At 57.1% G+C, this 21,660-nt stretch overlaps 3 protein-coding genes across 5 annotated transcripts in view; 1 reads left to right on the plus strand and 2 right to left on the minus strand.

Annotated features, from left to right (window-relative positions):
• NPLOC4 (NPL4 homolog, ubiquitin recognition factor) overlaps nucleotides 1-11,840 on the minus strand; it is a 60,547-nt gene extending 48,707 nt beyond the window's left edge. The window contains exons 1-2 of the mRNA XM_045984976.1: nucleotides 11,637-11,840; nucleotides 8,472-8,552 (exon numbers count right to left, since the gene is read on the minus strand). Of these exons, the coding sequence (XP_045840932.1) occupies nucleotides 8,472-8,552; nucleotides 11,637-11,651 (96 nt within the window). The 5' untranslated portion in view covers nucleotides 11,652-11,840. The remainder of the gene's footprint in view (nucleotides 1-8,471; nucleotides 8,553-11,636) is intronic.
• LOC123929394 lies at nucleotides 9,855-11,606 on the minus strand. The gene is made up of 2 exons (XM_045984977.1): nucleotides 10,821-11,606; nucleotides 9,855-10,784 (listed from the first exon to the last, which is right to left on the minus strand). Exons 1-2 carry the CDS (start codon nucleotides 11,600-11,602, stop codon nucleotides 10,328-10,330), a joined length of 1,239 nt encoding a protein of 412 aa, XP_045840933.1. The 5' UTR covers nucleotides 11,603-11,606; the 3' UTR covers nucleotides 9,855-10,327.
• Nucleotides 11,841-13,724: 1,884 nt separating the features above from the next.
• TSPAN10 (tetraspanin 10) lies at nucleotides 13,725-21,262 on the plus strand. Of its 3 annotated transcripts, none has more exons than XM_045985506.1 (6): nucleotides 13,725-14,223; nucleotides 14,705-15,454; nucleotides 16,561-16,701; nucleotides 18,390-18,976; nucleotides 20,068-20,199; nucleotides 20,383-21,262. In XM_045985506.1, exons 3-6 carry the CDS (start codon nucleotides 16,669-16,671, stop codon nucleotides 20,738-20,740), a joined length of 1,110 nt encoding a protein of 369 aa, XP_045841462.1. In that variant the 5' UTR covers nucleotides 13,725-14,223; nucleotides 14,705-15,454; nucleotides 16,561-16,668; the 3' UTR covers nucleotides 20,741-21,262. The 3 variants fall into 3 exon arrangements, with proteins under 3 accessions (XP_045841462.1, XP_045841464.1, XP_045841461.1); XM_045985505.1 differs by having other exon boundaries at nucleotides 13,804-13,850; nucleotides 14,077-15,454; XM_045985508.1 differs by lacking the exon at nucleotides 20,068-20,199 and having other exon boundaries at nucleotides 13,725-15,454.
• Nucleotides 21,263-21,660: the final 398 nt, after the last annotated feature.

The raw sequence follows: 21,660 nt of genomic DNA on the forward strand, positions 1-21,660 counted from the left end.
GGGCTCGGAGGAGTCTGTATTCCAGCCCAGGAGCCGTGGAAGCCACAGGAGCTGAGAGCAGGGGGTGGCCAAGCGGTGAGGCTTACTTCTCACGGATATTCTGCTGGAGGTGGGGAGAGGAAACAGGAGAGCCGGCTGCCTGGCCCAGAGGAGCCGGGCTCAATCAAGGCCAGGACAAGGGAGATGGAGGGAGAAGCACGCTTGCCACGCTCACCAACAGCAGCCCGGGCTCACGTGGGAACGGGGCAGGACGGAGTGAGGGAAAGGGAGGGCATCGGCGCAGTGCTCAAACTTCTGGCTTGAGAACTGGGGGGATGGGAGGAAGACCACACCGGCAAGGAGGCATGGAGAGGGGGAAGGGGAAGGAAGCCTGAAGGAAAAGAGAGGTCTTCCCTTAACGCCGAGACCGAGGGGGTGCCCGGCAAGGCATCAGCAGTCCGTCAGCATTGGAGTCTGGGGCCAGGAGAGGAATCCAAGTTGTACCGCTCAGGGGTCAATGGAGCAGAGGCAAACACACGAAGAGACCAGGAGTCTCAGCAGAGAATCAAATAATAAAATGGAATCAAATGGAACTTCTACAGCAGAAAACAGTAACTGAAATGGGAAACACTTGACGGGCTGATCAGCAGATGGGAGACGCAGCAGGAGGAGCCAACCGGCCGGCAGACCAACTTCAAGAATCTGCACAGTCTGAAGACGGAGATTTTAAAGAAAAATGACAAGAACCTTATGAACGACTAGGACGACATCAAACGATCCTAAGGACAATAAAATAAGGAAAGGACTGAAAAGTATTTGAAGAACGAATGGCTGAAACCTCAAAGGTGATGACAAGCAGAGAGTAACAAATCCAGAAAGTTCAGCAACCCCAAGCAGGGCACATAAAAAACAGTCGCCCTGTGCCTGCGTCAGGGTCAGACCGCTGACAGCCGGAGATCAATGGAGACCAGAGGACAATAGAATGACACCTTCAAAGTGCTGAGAGGGAATAAAAATCTGTCAACTCAGATTTCTGTATCTGGCAAAAACACTCTCTGCATACGAAAGCGAACTGAAAATGCTGTCGGGCCAACAAAACCTGAGGGGGTGCCAGCAGCAAGCCCCCCCCCGCCAGGAACCCCAGTCTGAAGAGCGGGACACGTGATCAGGTCAGACGCAGAGAAAATACGGGAAGGACACGTAAGACGGAGACTAGGACGAGAGCTCTCGACTACACAATCTGAAACCATCACATTGAATGTCCTGTGATTGGTTTTCAAAAGAGAACCGCAGTCAACTACGTTTGAATAATGAACAGAGAAACAAATTAAAGGGGGCTGCCACAAGGATTTTGACGGAGAGAGTGCAGGTCAGGGACGAGACCAGAGAGGAGCTCTGCATATTTCCCTGAGTCAGCGAAATACCATTTCTGCCTAGTCTGACCTGCTGCTTTTCAGCCAATTTCTCCTTTGACATGGAATTGTTGGTAAAACCTACTACTTACTCACTATGAGTAAAAAGACTTGATTTAATGATTAGCTTTACACCTTATTTCCTACAGATTTTAAATACATGAATTACAAGTAACTCCATCTTGTCATTCTGGAATTCTCAAAGTGATAATAAGAAATGGTCCTTAAGGGGCACCTGGTGGGGCGGGGCTCAGTCATTAGGCATCTGCCTTCGGCTCAGGTCATGATCGTGGAGTCCTAGGATCGAGCCCCGCGTCTGTCTCCCTGCTCAGCAGGAAGCCTGCTTCTCCCTCTCCCATTCCCCTGCCTGCGTTCCCTCTTGCTGTATCTCTCTGTATCAAAAAAAATTTTTTTTTAATCAAAAAAAAAAGGGGGGTCATCTGGGTGGCTCAGTGGGTTAAGCCTCTGCCTTCGGCTCAGGTCATGATCCCGGGGTCCTGGGATCAAGCCCCGCACTGGGCTCTCTGCTCAGCGGGGAGCCTGCTTCCCCCTCTCTCTCCACCTGCCTCTCTGCCTGCTTGTGATCTGTCAAATAAATAAATAAAATTTTTTAAAAATTAAAAAAAATTGGGGCGCCTGGGTGGCTCAGTGGATTAAGCCGCTGCCTTCGGCTCGGGTCATGATCTCAGGGTCCTGGGATCGAGCCCCGCATCGGGCTCTCTGCTCCGCGGGGAGCCTACCTAACCTCTCTCTCTGCCTGCCTCTCTGCCTACTTGTGATCTCTCTCTGTCAAATAAATAAATAAAATCTTTAAAAAAAAAAAATTAAAAAAATTATTAAAAATTAAAAAAAGAAAAGATAGCATCAGCAAATTAAGACCAAGAAATTTATATTCCCAACTGCAATAAAAGACTAAAGACTAAAAATAATGAGTCTGACCCTTGCCTGCAATAGCTCAGACACAAACTGAAATTAACCAACTGTGGCAGCTACTCCGCACACCCATCATGCTCCTCTGTGCCCAACACCCTCCAAGCTATTTCCAAAACGAGAAAGCTTTCGCCACAGGTGTGAGCTTCCCCAAAGCTACCACGCTACTGCCAGGATGAAAAGGAGTTTCCAAAATGGGGCAGGGGCTGTTGTGGGGCCAGCCCTCTGTAGAAAGGTAAGTCCCCTGGGACCACCTGACCAGCGTGTATACTCCCCATAAGGACGGAGATATAGCTGTCTTTTTTTAAGATTTATCTTAGGGGCGCCTGGGTGGCTCAGTGGGTTAAGCCTCTGCCTTCGGCTCAGGTCATGATCTCGGGATCCTGGGATCGAGTCCCACGTCGGGCTCTCTGCTCAGCAGGGAGCCTGCTTCCCTCTCTCTGCCTGCCTCTCTATCTACTTGTGATCTCTCTCTGTCAAATAAATAAATAAAATCTTTAAAAAAAAAAAAAAAAAGATTTATTTATCTTAGAGTGCACACGAGGGCTCGGGGGAGGAGCAGAGGGAGAACCTCCAGCAGACTCCACGCCCAATCCGGGCTGTCTCCCGACCAGGCGATCCTGACCTGAGCCGAAAGCCGAGTCAGCCGCTTAACCGACTGCACTGCCCAGGCGCCTCCAAGTGCCCTTGCAACTCCGACAGCAGCAGTAGCGCGTCCCACGTGGAGTCCCACCTCGGAGACGCAGAAACAGATGTATCGCTTTTTACGCTACTCCCGTAAACATAACTGCTTCTATGAACTTTCGAGTTTTTTTTCTCTTTTTAAGTAATTTATTTGACAGAGAGACACAGCGAGAGAGGGAACACAGGCAGGGGGAGTGGGAGAGGGAGAAGCAGGCTTCCCGCTGAGCAGGGAGCCCGACGTGGGGCTCGATCCCAGGACCCCAGATCATGACCTAAGTGGAAGGAAGATGCTTAACGACTGAGCCCCCCAGGAGTTCCTGAACTTTTGAGTCCTTTATCTAAAGATACAGAAATCTAACACAGGGGCCAACCACTTAAAAAAAAAGTTTCTCAGAGTCTCATAAAAGCATCATTAAAATCTTAACCGGGCGCCCGGGTGGCACAGTCAGTTGAGCGCCCGACTCCCGACGGCAGCTCCGGTCAGCTCGGGCGGGGGGGGGGGGGGGGGGGGGGAGACGGAGCCCCGCAGGGTCTGTTTAAGAGCCTCTCCCTCTCCGGCCGCACCCCCGCCCCCACCGCGGCTCTCTCTCGCTCTCTAACAGATCTTTAAAATCTTAAAAATGTTATTTTCACACCTGAGGTGCACTCTGTGTAAAACTGATGTAGTAAAACCAGAAACGCAGTGTGGAGTAAAATCAACGCGCTCGTAACTGAAGGTAACAAGAAGGAGTACACAGCAGGATTCCACTCGTGCCAAATTCAGAAACAAGCAGAAGTACAGTTTAGGGTCTAGGAGCGCACGCTGAGCGGGGCACAACGCAGGAAAGGGGGAAGCCGTCCCCGTGGGCGCCGGAGGCGGCAGGGAGCGGGGGAGGCCGCCGACCCTGCGGCACGGGCCGCGCCCCTCCTTCACCATCAGTCACTTGTCCGTATTTGCCAAGCGTTTCTTGTATGTAGTTTACCTCATGGTAAAACAAACAAACAACGAGAAAGGAGGTCACGGACGGCGGAGAGCAATTAGGACAGGCTAGAGCCATCCTCCAGCCCAAGCAGGGGAGGGCCAGCAGCAGCCGGACAGCGACCCGAGGCAGGGCTGCTGCTGCTCAGCGAGACGGCCCCGAGGAGCCGTCTGGGGAGGCGCACGGTCAAGGAGCCGCAGCAGGAGCGGCGCTGGGCGGCCTCAAGACAACCGGCGACTCTCGGACCCTGTGAGGCAGCCTCGACAGCATCCACCGCCTCCCACCTGCCAACGGCAGCGGGGAGGGGGGCGCTGACCGCCAGCGGGAAGGCAGGATCGAGGCGCTCACTGTGGGGAACGGCGAGCTGGAGCCAGCCGCGTCCGCAGCGGTCCGCGGCCTCGGCGGAGGGAACGGGCACCGCGAGCCCCGGTGCACAGCCACGGCCAGTTACTACCTTCCCACGATGAGCACGACCGGGCAGGAAGACACCCGAAGAGGTCAGAAAGACACAAAGCGGGATGGCGGACACCACGGACTGGGGCGGGGGGAAGGGGGGCTGTTGTTTAACACACATGGTTTCGGATCTGCAAGATGAAAAGTTCCGGCAATGGATGGTCCTCACGACTGCACGTGCATTACTTCACACGACAGAACCGCGGACGCAGAGACGGTTTAGGCCAGGGGCACCCGGCTAGCTCAGGTGGAGAAGCATGCAACTCTTGATCTCGGGGTTACCAGTTCAAGGTAACTGGTATAGACATTACTTGAAAATTTGGTTTCGGGACACCTGGGTGGCTCAGTGGGTTAAGCAACTGCCTTCAGCTCAGATCATGATCCCAGAGTCCTGGGATCAAGCCCCGCATCGGGCTCGCAGCTCCACAGAGAGCCTGCTTCTCCCTCCGACCTTCTCCCTTCTCATGCTCTCTCTCAAACAAATAAAATCTTTGAAAAAAAAAATTGGTTTCGATGACAAATTTTATGTTATACATTTTTTTTTAATTTTAAATAATCTCTACACCCAATGTGGGAACCCACCACCCCAAGACCAAGAGTCACACCCTCTACCAACTAAGCCAGGCTGGCACCTGTTATGTGTTATTTATTTCTTCTGGGAAAAAGAGAGAGAGAGAGAGCACGTACACGGATGAGAGCGGGGGGGGGGGGGGGCGCAGAGGGAAAGGCACAGGATCTCCAGCCAATTCCACACCCAGCTTGGACCCCAACTCGGGGCTCAAGCTCACAACCCTGAGATCATGACCTGAGCCTAAATCAAGAGTAGATGCTTAACCAAGTAAGATACCCAGGCCCCCGGTTATGTGTTACTTTTAAAATGATGCAAATCTCCATTTATTGACATAAAACCACTCCTTAATCTATCGGCAAGTAAAAAACGCCAGGACTACAAATTACCCTAACACCCCTGGAAAGGATGCACCTTGGGAACCATACGTGCCCCGGGGCCTGCCTGTGGGGCCGCAGGGCGTACAGGGGACCGCCTGGGCTCCTGGAAACCTGTCATCCACGTAGCACAGCGGAACAACTGTCACCCTCAACGTTTCTGCCCAACAAGGCACTTAATGATCAGTCAAGGAGAAACAGAGGGTTTAGGGCTGTCATGCCCTGCTAGTGACCCAGAGAGAAGCGCAGCGCGTGCACCTGCACGACAGGTGGCGGCGGCTGGCACCGAGCCTCCTGACCGAGGACTCTCTGCGCGAGGCAAGCATAGCGCCAGCCAGAGCGAAAACCGGCTCAGAGGGGCCAGACTCTGCCTGTGACACGGTTGGGAGATGCTACCCAACTGATTTCACTTAGACTTTGCTTCTCATGTATGCATAAGAACAACACATGAGGGGCGCCTGGGTGGCTCACTGGGTTAAGCCTCTGCCTTCGGCTCAGGTCATGATCTCAGGGTCCTGGGATCGAGCCCCGCATCGGGCTCTCTGCTCAGCAGGAAGCCTGCTTCCTCCTCTCTGCCTGCCTCTCTACCTACTTGTGATCTCTATCAAATAAATAAATAAAATCTTTAAAAAAAAAAAAAAAACACATGACTAAAATAAATTTCCAAATAAGTATAAAAAAACTTTACGTAAGTATAAAATCTAAATGACAAAGGAAAGCAGGTGCGAACGTATTTTTTTCTTTCCTAATCGTACATAAGCATGACTTCTTAAACTCAGTAACGTCTTAGATTTGATGAAGTATGTTCACGGCACAGTACAATCCCATTTTGGCAAAAGTCTGTACACGTAAGTTTGTGTGTACAAACACGCGAGCACTAAAGACATGCTATGGTTTGTTTGTTTTTAAAGAGTTTATTTACTTATCTGTCGGAGAGCGTGCATGGCAGAAGCAGGGAGGCGGCAGGCAGCGGGGGAAGCAGGCTGCTCACCGAGTAAGGAGCCCGACATGGGACTCAATCCCAGGACCGCGGGATCACGACCGGAGCCGAAGGCTCAGACACTTCACTGACTGAGCCGAGACGCCCCAAAACATGCCATGTTAACAGTTATTTCTGAGTGGTAAAATTTCAAGTGATTCTTACTTGTTTCTTTATGCTTTTCTGAATTGTTTCAGCCTTTCAGAATTAATGCATATTATCCCAATAATCAAAAGAAAGGATCTTCATTCGAGGGGACACTGTTTCGGAGTCATACACGTTTGCTCCTGAGTATTCATTCACCTTCTTTAAGCACTCATTACTGCGGTGGGGATGGCTCCAGGGACCAAGTGGCCAAAACCAAACTGCAGGGGTGCCTGGGGGGCTCAGTCGGTGAAGCATCTGCCTTAGGCTCAGGGTCATGATCCGGGGGGGGGGGTCCTTGCTCAGCGGGGAGCCTGCTTCTCCCTCTGCCTGCTGCACCCCTGCTCGTGCCCTCTCTTGCTCTGAGAAGTAAATAAGTAAAATCTTTAAAAACAAAACAAACTAACCCCCAACCCCAACCCTCCCAGTGACTGGCTGTCATTCTGTGTCTCCCTGGGCGAGGCAGCCATGAACTGTCCGGGAGGAAATACAAGCATTTTGGGAATACTACTGGTGCAAATAAAAGTGAGAACTACAAGGTCATGCTGTTATCTCAGAAACCTTCTGAATTTAACCTGTTTGACAACTCTGCATTTGATATCAAGCACAAACACCTCAAGTTAAAATCAAAATCATATTCCTACATGGTTATTACAAATTTAAGAAATTTCCCTATCGGGGCACCCAGGTGCCTCAGAGGGTTAAGCCTCTGCCTTTGGCTTGGGTCATGACCCCAGGGTCCCGGGATCGAGTCCCGCATCGGGCTCTCTGCTCAGCGGGAAGCCTGCTTCCCTTCCTCTCTCTCTGACTGCCTCTCTGCCTGCTTGTAATCTCTACTGAATGAATAAAATCTTAAAAAACAAATCAAAAAAAAAACCTTTATTTTCAAAAATAGGGGCACCTGAGTGGCTGAGTCAGTTAAAAAAACCAACTCTTGGTTTCAGCTCAGGTCACGATCTCAGGGTCAAGGGACTGAGCCCCACATGGGCTCTACGCTTAGCTCAGAGTCTGCTGGAGATTCTTTCTCCCTCTCTCTCTCCCTCTGCCCCTCCCCCTGCTCCTGTGACTAAGTACATAAATAAAATCTTAAAAAAAAAAAAAAGAGGTCAGGGAAAGGAAATCTGTAGGCCAAGGGGGAAAAGAATAGGAGGTCGTCCCGTGGGCCAGTCTGCTGGCGCCTGCTGTGAAGCAGAAACCAAAAGCCACTCCCTACCGCAGGGCTCTCTTCCCAGGGCTCCCCCTTTCGATCTGGCTGTGCGTCCACACTGCGTTCTGTCAACTCACAACCGATCTGTGTGTGTGGCTCTCACTTTCTTTCGATTTATTTATTTGAGAGAAAGAAAGAGGGAAAAGGAGAGAAGCAGACACTGTGCGAACCAGGGAGCCTGAAGTGGGGCTCGACGCCAGGACCCTGAGATCATGACCTGAGCGGAGATCAAGAGTCAGACGCGTAACTGACTGAGGCACCCAGGCGCCCCCTGTGCCTCTGATTTTCTAATAAAGTGGGGTTGGGGCGCATGGGTGGCTCAGATGGTTAGGTGTCTGGCTTCCGCTCAGTGGGGAGTCTGGGGTCTGCTTCTCCCTCTGCCTCTGCCTCTCTCCCCTGCTCACCTTCTCTCTCTGTCTCTCTCTCAAATGAATAGGTAGAATCTTTAAATTAAAGAAAAAAAAAAGAAGTGGGAATTATTCTGTACATGTTTTTAACAATTTTCCTTTCACAGACAATTCAAGTCTTTCTCGCTCTAATTTTTCCAATGTTTCACTCTCCTAAGCACTAGTCTCGTGAAAGACTTTTACACGCACCCTTGGACTCTCCATCACCATGGCGGTAAGCCACGGTCAGGGATGCAATCTGCCCCGGATCAATCCAGTCATGGCGGAGAAGAGCGAGTCAAGCGAGCCAGGGAGTGGGCAGAATCAGGGACGGGTATAGATGGGGAGGAGCAGCAGGAGAGGATGAAAGTGCGACACCCACGCCACGGCTACCTTTTTCAAAAACGCCGCCGCCGTTTCTCTCTTTGTGGCTGTGATCCGCTTCACCCCATCTGGGGACTGGACACGAATTATCTGTCACAAATGAAACAAGGCGGTTACTGCACAGACTAGTAAGTTCTTGATCTGACTGAGACTAACACCTGCGGTCTTTCAGCCTCTGGGTCCCCGAAACTTAGAGCCAAACCTCTCCCTTCCCCGAGCAACACCAGATGCTTCTAAAGGAGCAGCAGAGGCACGAGATTCGTCAACCTATGCAAAGACACCCTGACAGTACTGCCCTGACTCTCAACGCTGGTCACTTCACTCAGAAAATGTCTAACCATTACTCCTCTTTCGGTTTACAAAAACAACAACACAACAGTAAAAACAAAAACAAAAACAAAAACCTTCATGAACCATGAATGACTGGGTCCTTTAAAAAAGATCTCTTTGGGGGCTCCTGGCTTGCTCAGTCAGTGAAGCATCCAATTCTGGATCTCAGGGTTTTGAGTTCAAGTCCCACATTGGGTGTAGAGACAACATAAAAAATAAGTAAAAAATTTAAAACACATCTGATTAAAAATAATAATAAAAATAAAAAAGAGAACAAAATGAGTTTTGTTCTAAAATCTACATGCAAAGATCAGAATGATCTAAAAGAATCATAGGATATCTTCTAATTTGTTATTTACCTTTAATAGAAAAACTGAAAGAACTAAACGGTTAAACGGGTGTTTAACATCATGGTAAACATACCAGGGTTTTAAAAAAATACTTTTATGGCAACCCTGAAATGGCTGGCAGGCCTGGAACGCTGCACACAGAGCATCACCTTCTAGGACTTGATTTTCATACAGATCAAAGTCCTTCTGAAGATGGGTGAGTTACTCTGGCCAACTGTACAAGTTCCTGCTTTCATCAGGGAGCATGAAAAGGCATGCCCTGCTGAAAACAGGGCAGACGGTGCTCCAACCACCTGAGGGGAAAAAAGAAAGGCAGGAACACACCACCAGATACGCATGGCGGCGTCTCTTTTCAGCCATTACTGCACTGTGCACCGTACTGAAAACAAACATTAAAAAAAAAAAACCAAATACCCTTTACATATGAAAAATGTCTTAAGCCATTGTTTTTTAAAAGATTTTCAGGGGCTCCTGGGTGGCTCAGCGGGTTAAAGCCTCTGCCTTCAGCTCAGGTCGTGATCTCAGGGTCCTGGGACCAAGCCCTGCACTGGGCTCTCTGCTCAGCGGGAAGCCTGCTTCCTCCTCTCTCTCTCTGCCTGCCTCTCTGCCTGCTTGTGATCTCTGTCTGTCAAATAAATAAATAAAATCTTTAAAAAATAAAAATAAAAAAATTTTAAAAAAAGATTTCACTGAAACATGATAAAATGCCACAATGGCTTTGATCAACTGTCCACTTTTACCAAACGAAGTAAGATTAATCTAGATATTCCTAAAATAGTTTGATTTTCTCATTTTCTACTTTCACTTTACGAGAAGGCTTTTACCCTGATACTGGTCTCAATTTTTAAGATTGTCTTGGATAATCCTTATGAAATCCCAAGTTTGTTTTTTTTCTTTTTAAGATTTTATTTATTTGACAGAACAAGACGCAGCGAGAGAGAGAGAACAGGGGGACTGGGAGAGGGAGAAGCAGGCTTCCTGCCGAGCAGGGAGCCCGATGGGGGACTGGATCTCAGGACTCTGGGATCATAACTGGAGCTGAAGGCAGACGCTTAGCGACTGAGCCGCCCAAGCGCCCGAAATCCCAGCTGTTAAGGCATAAAGTATCTTCTTTCTGCTTCCTCACGATGTTTCTCCGGCTCATCCGTGCCGACTGCAAACACAAACTCTTCTGGCTTCGCTCTATCAAACACCCAGAAACGGGTCTTCAGAATCAGCAGGCACCAGCCCGCTGCTGCCCTTCTCTCCGGACATCTGTCTCCCACACTGCGGCCGTTTCTCTGTGGGAGACTCTGTGACCGTCCCTCTGTGCACGTGGGAGCGAGGGCAGGACACTGCCGGCCCTGAGCAGCTCAGGGTCCGGCCCGCGTGTCTGCGGGGCTCTGCACCTCGACAAGCGCTCCTCTTGGACCCGCAGCAGCGCGGTCCAGGCTCGGACTCCCGCAGACCCGCGCCCGTGAGCGGAGGGAAGTTCTCGCTTCGAGTCCGCCGCAGGCTGCGGGGTCCAACGGCCCAGAAGAGGCGGACGCGGCACCGCAGACACAGAGCCTCCTGGCTGCCGGGGTTCTCGCCATCTGCAGAAAGGAGCCCGGAGTCCGTCGTGGGAGAGTGGAGGAGCCCGCGAGCCAGGAGGCAGGGGCGCCCGGCCAGAAGCCGAGCGGGGCGGGCGCCCACGGACACGCGGGCTGGAGCGCGGCCGCCCCTCCACGGCGCGCCCGCGGCCGCCCGAGCGAGCCCTCGCCGGCAAGCGGACTCCCGGAGCTCCGACTCGTCCTCCTCTGGAAGGCGGGCGGCAGGGAGGCCCACTTGAGGGAGGTCACGGTCTTCAGCTTCCCTCGGCCGTTTACGCCCTCGGCTGGTCCCCGGCCGGAGACACAGGAGGAGGAGGAGGAGGAGGAGGGAAGCCTTCGCCTCCAGCTCCTGCCGCAGACCCAGGCCGCCCGGAGCCCAGCCCAGGCCGCGCCTGGCAGAACGCAGACGCCACCCGCCAGGAACGCGTGAGTGTGGCCTTCCCCGTGCGGCTCTGCTTCCCGGAGCCCCGGAGCCCTTAACGCTCACCCGCGCCGCCCGGCCCTGCCGACCGCGTCCCAGACTCGCGCGCTGGTGAGGACAGCCAGAAACCCAGCGCTTTTCCTCACTTGCACCGGCTTCCTTTGCTTTGAGGGGCACGGGGCGAGGGGACGCGGCGAGGGCACAGGAACTCCCGACTGCACGGAAGCGCCCCCTCCCCAACAGGTGGCTGTCACCGCGGTCCCGTCCTCGCAGCCCCCGCGGCCGCAGCGCCCTCCCCGCGGGCCTCGAGCCCAGGCTGGGGCGCGCCCCGCTTCCGACGGCCGCACCGCACCGGGCCCGGCGGAGCCCGCGGAGCCGGCGGTCGCGGGGCGGCGGGCCGGGAGGCGGGAGGCGGGCCGGGTGCTGGCCGCCGCCCCACAGGCCGCGCCGGTAAATCTGCTGCCTCATCCCGGCGCCGCGCTCCCGCTCCCGCCCCACTCACGATGCTCTCGGCCATGGCGGCCGCTCCCGTCTCCGGGCTCGAGCCCCGGACCGCCGCCGCCGCCGCCGCCGCCTGCCGCCCCGCGGGCCTCGAAGCCTCGGCCCCGGCCTCAGCCCCGGCCTCCCGCCGCCGCCGCCACCGCCGCTCCAGCTTCGCCGCCGGCCGCCACCTCCGCGCGACGTCCGGTGCCTCGCCCAACGCGCTCCGCCGGCCGCGCAGCCCGGAAACCGAGTTCCGGCCCTCCAACGGCCCGCGCATGCGCAAGCGGGGCGGCCGCGGGCCCGGCGCGGGGCGGGGCGGGGCGGCGGGGGCGCGCGCGCGAGGCGGCGGGGGCGCGCGCGGGGGCCCTGAGCTCGGGGAAGGACGACTTGGCTCGTGGCGCGCGCTCCTTTCTGCAAACCCTGGCAGGGCAGGCAGGGCCGAGAAGAGACAAAAGCGAGCGTGCGCCGCCGCCCCGAAGTCGTCGTGCTGGGCCTCGAAGGCCTCGAAGGGGCCTCGAAGCCCGAGGGCCGGCGGGTCGCCTGCGCGCGGACGGATCGTGTCAGGACGGTGACGTCACACCGTCCTGGCAGGAAAAGGAAAGTCGCGTCTCCGTGAACCTAACAGGAGGCGAAAACCGAACTCAGACTGCCTCTCCCGAGGCCCGCCCCCGGCCCGCGGGCTGGGTGCAGGGCTTGGGTGCAGGGCTTGCAGGGCTCCAGGGCTTGGGTGCAGGGCTTGGGTGCAGCGCTCAGCCTCTCGCAATTCCTGCGATTTCCAGGGCGAGCCCCCCCCCCCCCCCCCCCCCCCGTCCTCGTGCCGCACCGGGCCCTGCAAACTCTGTAGCGGACCTGACCTTGCCCGTGACTGTGGGGCAAGTTACCAAAAATCTAAAATCCGTTTTTTTAACCCCATGGCTCCACTCCAGGTTGTATTTATGTATCTCCTGGGCTGAAAAAGTCACCCTCGTTTCCTCCCCTCCCGACCCCTCAGCTTCCTGGGTTCCAACACCTCAGGTTCAGCAGCTAGTCCACCCGCCGGTCCACCCCACCAGCGAGGACCTACCAGGCTTCTGCGGGGAAGCGGCAGGGCTCACACTGGGAGCAGAGCAGAAACAGGAGAGAGTCCCACCCTGATGCGACCCACCAGCGGGAGGCAGCTAGCAAACACATCAGCTATGCAGGGACGCAGTGTCCCATAGTGGACAGCCTCGGCAGGGGAAGGGATGGAGGGTGATGGGGGCTACTTTACACATGATGGTCCAGAAAGATCTCTCTGAGGAGACGGGATGTGCTCAGGTCCCAGATAAAGCATCTGAGGGAGAGTGAACTAGGAAAGCCTGTGCAAAGGTCCCGGGACCTGGGAAGTGCTGGGTGCTCCAGGAACGACAAGGCGGCTGGCGTGGATGGGGGTCCTGAGTGAGGGCAGAGGAGGGCTGGGTCAGGAAGAACCATGTGAGACACGGAAAGGCCTTTAGATTCTATTCTTTTTTAAAAATATTTTATTTATTTATTCAACAGAGACACAGCAAGAGAGGGAACACAAGCAAGGGAATGGTGAGAGGGAGAAGCAGGCTCCCCCCTGAGCAGGGAGCCCAATGCAGGGCTGGATCCCAGGACCGAGGCAGCCCAGATTCTAAGCCTTTGAAGGATGAGAGCAAAGAAGGCGTCTTCTCCCGATGCCTGGGGGCTCACCAGTGAAGTAACTGCCTTTGGCTCAAATCATGAGCCCAAGGTTCTGGGATCGAGCCCCACATTGGGCTCCCTGCTCGGCGGGAGACTACTTTTCCCTCTGCTTTGTGCTCACGCTCTCTATGAAATGAATAAATAAAATCTTTTAAAAAATAAAAAAATAGGGGTGCCCAGGAGGCTCAGTGGGTTAAGCGTCTGCCTTCGGCTCAGGTCATGATCTCAGTGTCCTGGGACTGAGTTCCGCATTGGGCTCTCTGTACAGCGGGGAGCCTGCTTCCCCCCTTCTCTGCCTGCCTCTCTGCCTACTCGTGCTCTCTCTCTGTGTCAAATAAATAAATAAATTCTTTTTAAAAAATAAAATGAAAAATAAAAGACAAAGGCTCTACCAGTAGTCATATCACTTTGCAAGGACTGCCTTAGCAAAACACCACAGACCGCATAACTTAAATGTATTTTCTCCCGGTTCCAGAGTCTGGAAGTCGGAGATCAAGGCGACAGCCCGCCGGAGTCTTCTGAGGCCGCTCTCCTTGGCTGGCAGACCTCTGTATCTTTCCTCTGTGCTCAGGCATCCCTGCTGTCTCTGTGTGTCCCAATTTCCTCTCTGTATGAAGACACTGGCCTCATTTTAAGTTGATTACCTCTTTAAGGACCGTCCCTCCAAGTCCTCTTCTGAGGTTCTGGGGGTTGGGACCCCAACATATGGATTTGGGGGACACGCAATTCAGCCCCTCGCTGTGATGGTCACTGTAATTTCACTTAGCATTGCCCAGTGTCAGGACAGGAGGGAGACAGAGCTGGAGAGGTGATTGTCACGATGAGAGCCTGGCCTTGGAGCTGGATGCAGCAACTGGATGCAGCTGGAGGGGGTCCTGGTCTGTCACTTCGAGAAGAGACGAGAGAAGGCTTGGCTGCGCCAGGTCAGATCTGCAGCCTTCTTCTCTGCCTGGACTGCAGCCCCCACACAGCAGCCGGAGGGGGCGGGTCCTGATCCTGCTCCACCCCACCCCCTCTCGCTTGGAGAGGACCCCACCGAGGGGACCGACCTGGCTCCATCCCTCCCTTCCCCCACGTTTCTCCTCTTCCTCTTTTTTTAAAATTGAGATGAAATTCACACAGCACGCAGTCAACCATTTCTCAGTGAACAGTTCGGTGGCATTTAGTGCTCTCAAGACCTACGACTTCCTCCTGTATCTACTATCTAAGTGTTTCCGTCCCCCCAGAAGGAAACCGCACCCCCGTTCAGCAGCAGCCCCCATTCCCCTCTCCCAGCCCCCGGCAACCACCCATCTACAGATCACCTGTTCTGAATATTTCCTGTGAGTGGAATGATGCGGACGCGGACTGTAGCGTCTGGCTTCTTTCCTCGAGCGTTTTCCAGCTCTGTCCCTGTCGTTGCAGGTGTCAGAACCCCTCTTTACGGCCGGGTAGCAGTCCACAGGGTGCGTGGAGCGCATTTTGATATTCCACGTTTCGTTGATTGCTACCCGGGTTGTTTCCGCCGTCCGGCAACTGCGGATAGCGCTGCCGTGAATACGCGTGTCTGTGTGTTTGTGTGAGTCTCTGTGTTCAGTTCTTTGGGGTACAGTGAGGCCCTTCCTGATCAACTGACATAAGAGACAGCTCCCGACTCTTCACCCTCCTTTCGTGGCTTCAGACCTCTGAGACCGTGTAGAATCACATATATTCGGGGCGCCTGGGGGGCTCAGTCGTTAAGCGTCTGCCTTGGGCTCAGGTCATGATCCGGGAGTCCGGGGATCGAGGCCCGCCTCGGGCTCCCTGCTCAGCAGAAAGCCTGCTTCTCCCTCCCCCACTCCTCCTGCTTGGGTTCCCTCTCTCGCTGTGTCTCTCTCTGTCAAAAAAAAAAAAAAAAAGAATCACACGTGTTCGCCTGTTTACCCCCTTGTTTTGTGACGTCCCCTTCACCGGAGGTGAGCTCGTGCGCACTAGGGCGTTGCAGGTTTTCCCGCTGCCGCATCCCCAGGACGCACGACGCTCTCTGACGTCGATCAGCGGCCTGCTGTCCCAGCCATCTGCGGCGTGACTGTGTCTCTACTGTAAATCTGTTGTCACGATGACGCTGTGAAATGAACTCTTCCGAAACACAGTGGCTTCACCCAACAGCCATTTGCCGTCCTCCCGGTCCTGCAGGTCAGGAATGGGGACGGGGCTACGTTGGGGGGTTGTCATGCGGGAAGCTGGCGGGGGTGGGGGGACATGAAGCAAGGACGCCAGTAACTACAAAAGAAGTGGACAGTGTCCCGAAAGAAGAGGGGAGGCCTCTGCCTGCAGGGTGGGGTGTGGTACAGAGCCAGACCCAGGGAGGAGATTTCAGGGGCAGCAAAGGCGGAGGGCTCGCACATGCTGCCGGCAAGCCCGGTGCGGCCGGACTGGAAGCAGGTGGGTAAAGCGAGGTGCTCCCAGCACCAAACAAAAGAAGCCCGGGAGCAGCAGGGAGAGGACGGTGAAGACAGGCTGGGCACGGGGACTTGCCCAGGAGCCCCCCTTCTCCGACCGTGTAAACACGTGTGCAGAGCGCCCCCCCCACAGCCTCTAGAGGTCCCCGCAAGCCAGAGACTGATGTTCGTTTCGTGACCTCCCACGTCACGAAGGCACGGGAGGCGTGGAGAGCCATGTGCCTGCGTTCTCAGAGCCTTGGCAGTGGCTGGGCATCCGCTCGGAGCCTTCCTCCCCACGCCACGCAAGCCGAGGATAGAGGACAGGACAGGGTCAGAGGGCCTCAGGCGCCCCTGTGTGCGGGGCAGCTGCGTGGCTCGGGGCCTTCCCAGCTCTGGGCACAACGCTGACTGTGACAGAGGCCAGCCCTGACAAGAGAAGCTCAGGACGACGAAGGAGCCCGTGTCCCTCTAAACCAGGACAATGTGATCCGGCCAGTGGACACTGTCATTCTCACAGAGACTAAGTTGGGGGTGACCCGGCAGGTCTGGCTGGTCTCCCAGGATCGTTTCTCTGAGCCAGTTCCCAGGGCTCTCCGGCCCCGGGGGAGCTGGGGGAGCAGCCGTCAGGCCCACCAGACCAAGGCCCACAGGGCCCCCCTGTCGTGGTGGCCACGGGGTGGGGAGGACAGCCCCGCCCACGTCACGCCTGCCCAGAACTCCAGGGAATCCCCCAGCGAGGCTGCGGCTCTGCCCTCGGGGGGTGCTCTGGGTCTCCGCGGGCAGGGGCTGTCTTAAGCCCTACAGTGTGACGCCTCACATGACCTGGTCATGACTGTGGCATCCTGGCTCGGCTCACAGCTCACCCGGCCCTGGGCTGCAGAGCTCGCGGGACGGCCGAGGGCACCAGCTCCTGTGTCCAAGCTAGAGACGCCTGTCCGGGGACCAGCACACCTGTCCGGGTGCAGAATGGAGGGGGAAAGGCGCCCCCTGCTGTCCCAGGTAAGCCAGTGCCCTGGTGGCCTCCGCTCCCCCCCACCCCCCGCCCCACCACGGGCACTGTCTCCACCCCGCAGGCGCTGGGGAGGACCTCAGGCAGGTTCTCACCCACCCTGGCCCCAAGCCCCACCCTGAGCCTCAGCCTGTGCTGGGCTGGCCGATCGGTGCCCCCCCCGCCCCCCAAGGAGCAAAGATTAGGGTGGCGGGGCGGGGGGTGGGGGGAGTCTCACTAATCCCGAGCTTTATCCTCACCCAGCACCTTGCCACAACTCCTTCCCCTAGTGTGTGTGAGGGCGTGTGGGGTGCGCACACACTGAGAAAAGCACACACCCAGGCGATGGGCCCACGGGGCCTTCAGTGCCTCTCCTGCCCTCGCCCTCCTCTGTGACCTCTCCGCCTTCTTGCTGGTCCGCCCCTTCCCCACTATGGCCTGCGGTTCTGGAAGCAAGACCGTGAGCTCGGGCTTGGGAGGGACTGAATGCCAACATCCCGGCACCCCTCCGGGCATCTGGCAGTGCCCTAACCTTGTGGCCCCCTCCCACCGCCTCTGGCGGACCCAGCCTGGCCCAGCAGCCTGGCCTTTTGCTCCGACTGACTACTGGGGTCTGGGAGGCTGATCAATGCCCCTTTCCTCCCCTCCAAGTTCACAGTGAATGAGGTTTCAAGGCAGAATCAGATGTGGGGCGTGGAGGGCAGCCTCTTCCTGGTACACTGGTTTGGAAGGGAGGCCCTGCCTAGGTGTGGCCCAGGGGACTGCCTTTTCCGCAAGGGCCATAGCTTCCTAATTCTCCCAGATTTCAAGGGCAGACCGTCCCTCTCCCTCCAGCAGGGAGGGAACGGAAGTGCGTCCCACATCTGCCTGCAGGTGGAGAGGGTGGGGGGTGGGGGCAGGCAGATCTGAAACGGAGATTGTCCATGAAGGCTCAAAGTGGGGCAGATTCAGCAGCTTCTCCAAACCTCCCGACCCACGAGCACTCCTCTGGGAAGGCAGGGGGATGGGTCAGCACTTCCTTACTTCCCACGCTTGATGTGACCAGTGCCCAGGGCGTGGCTGAGTGTCCCGCTGGAGGGCAAGGCAAGGGAGGCCCCAACACCCACAGAGCCCTGGTCTCCTGGCCGTCCTTCTCCCTGCCCTGGGAGCCTGGCTGGCCTGGCCCCGAGTCTGTGCTCAGAGAGTGGGGTCCTGTGACGCTAGGGCTGGTCTGAGTCAGGGAAGCAGAAAGGACAGTCCCCTGGGCCAGCCCTTCTGCCTGGGGGGCCTCCACCTCCTGGGCCCGGTGGGGAAGCTCTTCTCTGGACTGCATGGACAGCCCAACCCACGCAGATGCTGTTCAGACCACTTGCCACGTGCCTGAGCTGCGGGACCTCCCACAGGTCCCGCACACAGAGGGGATCGAGGACGGGTGTATGTTCCTGGAACGCCTGCTTCCCGAGACTGCCTCTCTTAGTCTCTACCGCGAGCTAGCGGGGTGCAGCCGTCCCTCCATTCTGCAGGAGACAGGCCTTCCCATCCCCCTGCTGCCTGGCCAGGAGACAAGCCTGGAGGCCGCCGTGTCCGTCCGCAGCCATCTCGGGTCTGCGAGCCTTCCCCGCTGCCAGGCCCTCACCCCAGCCTCGAAGAGGTGACCCTCCCTGTTGATTACCCCGTCCTGCCGGTGAGGTCTCCCCGTGTGCTCCTCCTTTCTCCACAGAGTGCCGGGTGCCAGGAGGAGCCCCTCCCCACAAGCAGCCCACTCACCGCAAGCTGCCCGGCTCCCCAAGAAGACCAGGTCTGGAGGGCAGGCCTTGGGGGAGACCCGGCCTCCTCTCTCCCCTTGGGAAGCAGCTGCCTGAAATACCTGATCTTCCTGTTCAACTTCCTCTTCTCTCTGCTGGGTGCGCTGGCCCTGGCCTTTGGGCTCTGGGGCTTGGCTGTGAAGGGGTCTCTGCGGGGGAGCGGGGCGGCGGCCCTGCCCGAAGACCCCTTGCTGGGACTGGTGCTGGGGGGGCTGGCGGTCGGTGCCCTGAGCCTGGCGGGCTGCCTGGGCGCCCTCTGCGAGAACGCTTGCCTGCTGCGCTGCTTCTCTGGGGGTCTCGTCGCCTTCCTGGCGCTGGAGGCGGTGGTGGGGTCCCTGCTGGTGGCCCTCTGGGGCCCGCTGCAGGACGGCCTGGAGCCCACGCTGCGTGCGGCCATCACCCACTATCAGGACGACCCGGACCTGCGCTTCCTCATTGACCAGGTCCAGCTGGGGCTGCGGTGCTGTGGGGTGTCTTCCTACCGGGACTGGACGCAAAACCTGTGAGTCCCAGAGCCCATGGGGCAGGGGGGAGTCCCCGGCGGCCAGCCGACTGGACCGCACGGACATACTCGCGCACATGCTCACTTGTACACGCACACGAGTGTGCACACATGCCCGTGCACACACGCGGGCCCCCCGCCTGTTTCTGCCCCCTCCAACCGGGGACCAGGTGGACAGGGATCGTAGTGGAGAAGCTGAGCCGGCAGACTTAGAAACAGTTTGGGGAGTGTTTTGGGTAAGGTCATCACACTGGACGTCTCAATGTCAAAGTTAAATGGGGACATTGTTCTGGACTCCACAGTTCTCCCTCCACAGCGTGTGTGTGTGTGTGCGTCTCTGTGTGTATACACACGGGTGCTTGCTTTTGTGTATGTGTTGCGCGCGTGTCTATGTGTCTATTCTGTGTGCATGCTTGTCTGTGTGCGTCTGCGTGTGCATGTTTGTGTCTGGTCTCCTGTGTCTGTGTTGGCGCGTGCCTATGTGTGAACGTATCTGTGTGTGTCTGTGTGTGCGTGAGCATGCTTGTGTGTCTGTGTGTGTGCATGTATGTGCATTATGTGTCTGTATGTCCGCATGTGTCTGTGTGTCCGTGTGTGCACAAGTATGTCCGCGTGTGTGTCTGCGTTAGTGTCTCTGCATGTCTGTGCGTGTCCGCATGTGTGCGTGTGTGTCTGTGTGTGCGTGTGGGCACGTATGTGCGCATGTGCACGTCCACGTGTGTGTGTCTGTGGACGTGTTTGTCTGCATGTGCGTGCATCTGTGTGTGTCTGTGTGCGTGCATGTGTCTGTGTGCGTGTGTTCACATGTGCGTGCGCCTGTGTGTGTCTGTGTCCGTGCATGTGTCTGTGTGTTCACATGTGCGTGCATCTGTGTGCACGTTTGTGTGTCTGCGTGTCTGTGTGCATGTGTGTGTCTCATGCGTGTGTGTGCACGTTTGTGTGTCTGCGTGTCTGTGTGCATGTGTGTGTCTCATGCGTGTGTGTGCACATGTGCACGTCCGCATGTGTGTGCATGTGTGTCCGTGTCTGTGCGTGCGTGCGTGTCCGCGTGTGTGCGCACGTTGTGTGGTGTGTAAGTGTTGTCTATTTAGGGACGCCGGGCAGGGATCCCTAAATAGTCTACTTCTGCTGGAGGACAACGGACCACGACAGATGGTCACGCAGAGACTCGGAAACCGTCCGAAACATGCCGGCGTTCTAGAAGCGTCCACATGGGTGCTCTTGTTAGTGGGCTGAATGTGACTTTAGACTGGTGATTCCCCGAGTCACGGGAAGCGGGCTGTTGTGTGTGTGTGTGTGTGTGTGGCCGTGGACGTGGGGAGGGTCGGTGAGAGAACTTCCCTCAGCGCCGGGTGGGGGAGCGGCGGGTCCCGCTCTCCAGACCGATGCCGCGCGTTCCCTTGCAGGTCCTTTAACCGCAGCTCCGAGGGGGCCCAGGCCTGCAGCCTCCCTGCCTCCTGCTATGTCAGCCCCAGGGGAGCCGGAGCAGCCGGCCATGACCCGTGCGGCTTCGGAGCTCTGGGCCCGGATGAGGCCGCTCGGAGGCGGGTACACCTGCAGGGCTGCGGCCTGGCGCTCCGAGCGTGGCTGCGCGGGAACGTCCGGGCTGCCGGGGCCTGCGCCGTGGCCACTGTGGTCGTCCAGGGCCTGGAGCTTCTGTTGGCCGTCCAGCTGGCGAGGGCCCTGGCTGTCCGCCAGGGGGTGGCGGGGAGCCCCAGAACCACGGGGACAGAAAGGCCCCCCACCAAACTGGCCCAGGGCTGACAGCCCCGTGGGACCCCCAGGGAAGATGTCCGAGCAAGCGCCTTGCATCTCAGACACTCGGGCCTCCTCCCCGTGCTGGGTCTCCCGCCCCCCAGGGGTCCCTTTCCCCGAGGGCAGGGCAGGTCCACCTCCTTCCCAGTTCTGTTTGGGCCTGCGAGAGCAGTCCCTGCACTGCCACCTGACCTCACTCTCTCGGAGACTTTTGCTCTCGACCACGGAGCCCTTGCCAACCCCGCACGGCCTGCGTGAGCCGCACCTGCCGGCGCCCGCCTCCTACAGGAGATGCCAAGGCTGCCCAGAGCATACGGGGCTCTCGGGGCCGGATGCAAGCCTGCTGTCGAACCCCCAACTCCAACTCGCATCCCCGACCGTCGCCTCCAACCTCCGGCTCCACACACCTAGGCTGCCTGCCTCCAACCCCATTCCCACCCAGCCTCTGAGCACCTGCCGCCGCCCCACTCCCTTCCTGCTGCCCGGCCCTCTCCGTCCACTGTGGTGGCCACAGCGAGGCCCTGGAGCGAATAAATTTCGGTGAGCTGTATCACTTACGGAAAATGGCACCCGTCTCAGGGGGCAGCGTGAGGAAACCTTCCCTCTGCACGCCTACACGGACCCCTGGCCAGGCAAGGAGCCAGCTGCGGCAGGCTGCTTCGCCTCCTGCCCATGGGCACCCTGACCGGCCTTCATCGCCTCGGGTTGCTGTGGCTTTTTCTGGCTTCCACATGAATGGGATCCCAGAGGGCCCCACCCGGGAATCACCGTCCGGTCGCTGCCGTGTGAACAGGCCCCACAGAGGCACCTGGTCCCCGCGGACACCCTTGGCGGGCTCCCGGACAGCAACTGCTGCTAGCGACCATTTCACCAGGCCCCCCAGGTGTGGCGTCCGGCGCGGAACTGCTGGGTCACCAGTGGGCACCTGG

The sequence above is a fragment of the Meles meles genome, chromosome 18 (genome assembly GCF_922984935.1).
Source record: "Meles meles chromosome 18, mMelMel3.1 paternal haplotype, whole genome shotgun sequence".
Taxonomy (NCBI): Eukaryota; Metazoa; Chordata; class Mammalia; order Carnivora; family Mustelidae; genus Meles; species Meles meles.

Excerpts from the sequence above, each read along its gene's own strand:
- LOC123929394 (XM_045984977.1), bottom strand. The coding sequence starts at position 11,602 with ATGAGGCAGCAGATTTACCGGCGCGGCCTGTGGGGCGGCGGCCAGCAC. Across the intron at positions 10,785-10,820 it reads GGCCGCGCTCCAGCCCGCGT|GCGCCCCTGCCTCCTGGCTC; the intron begins GTCCGTGGGCGC and ends GCTTCTGGCCGG.
- TSPAN10 (XM_045985506.1), top strand. The coding sequence starts at position 16,669 with ATGGAGGGGGAAAGGCGCCCCCTGCTGTCCCAG. Across the intron at positions 16,702-18,389 it reads GGCGCCCCCTGCTGTCCCAG|AGTGCCGGGTGCCAGGAGGA; the intron begins GTAAGCCAGTGC and ends CTTTCTCCACAG. Across the intron at positions 20,200-20,382 it reads GCGTCCACATGGGTGCTCTT|GTCCTTTAACCGCAGCTCCG; the intron begins GTTAGTGGGCTG and ends GTTCCCTTGCAG.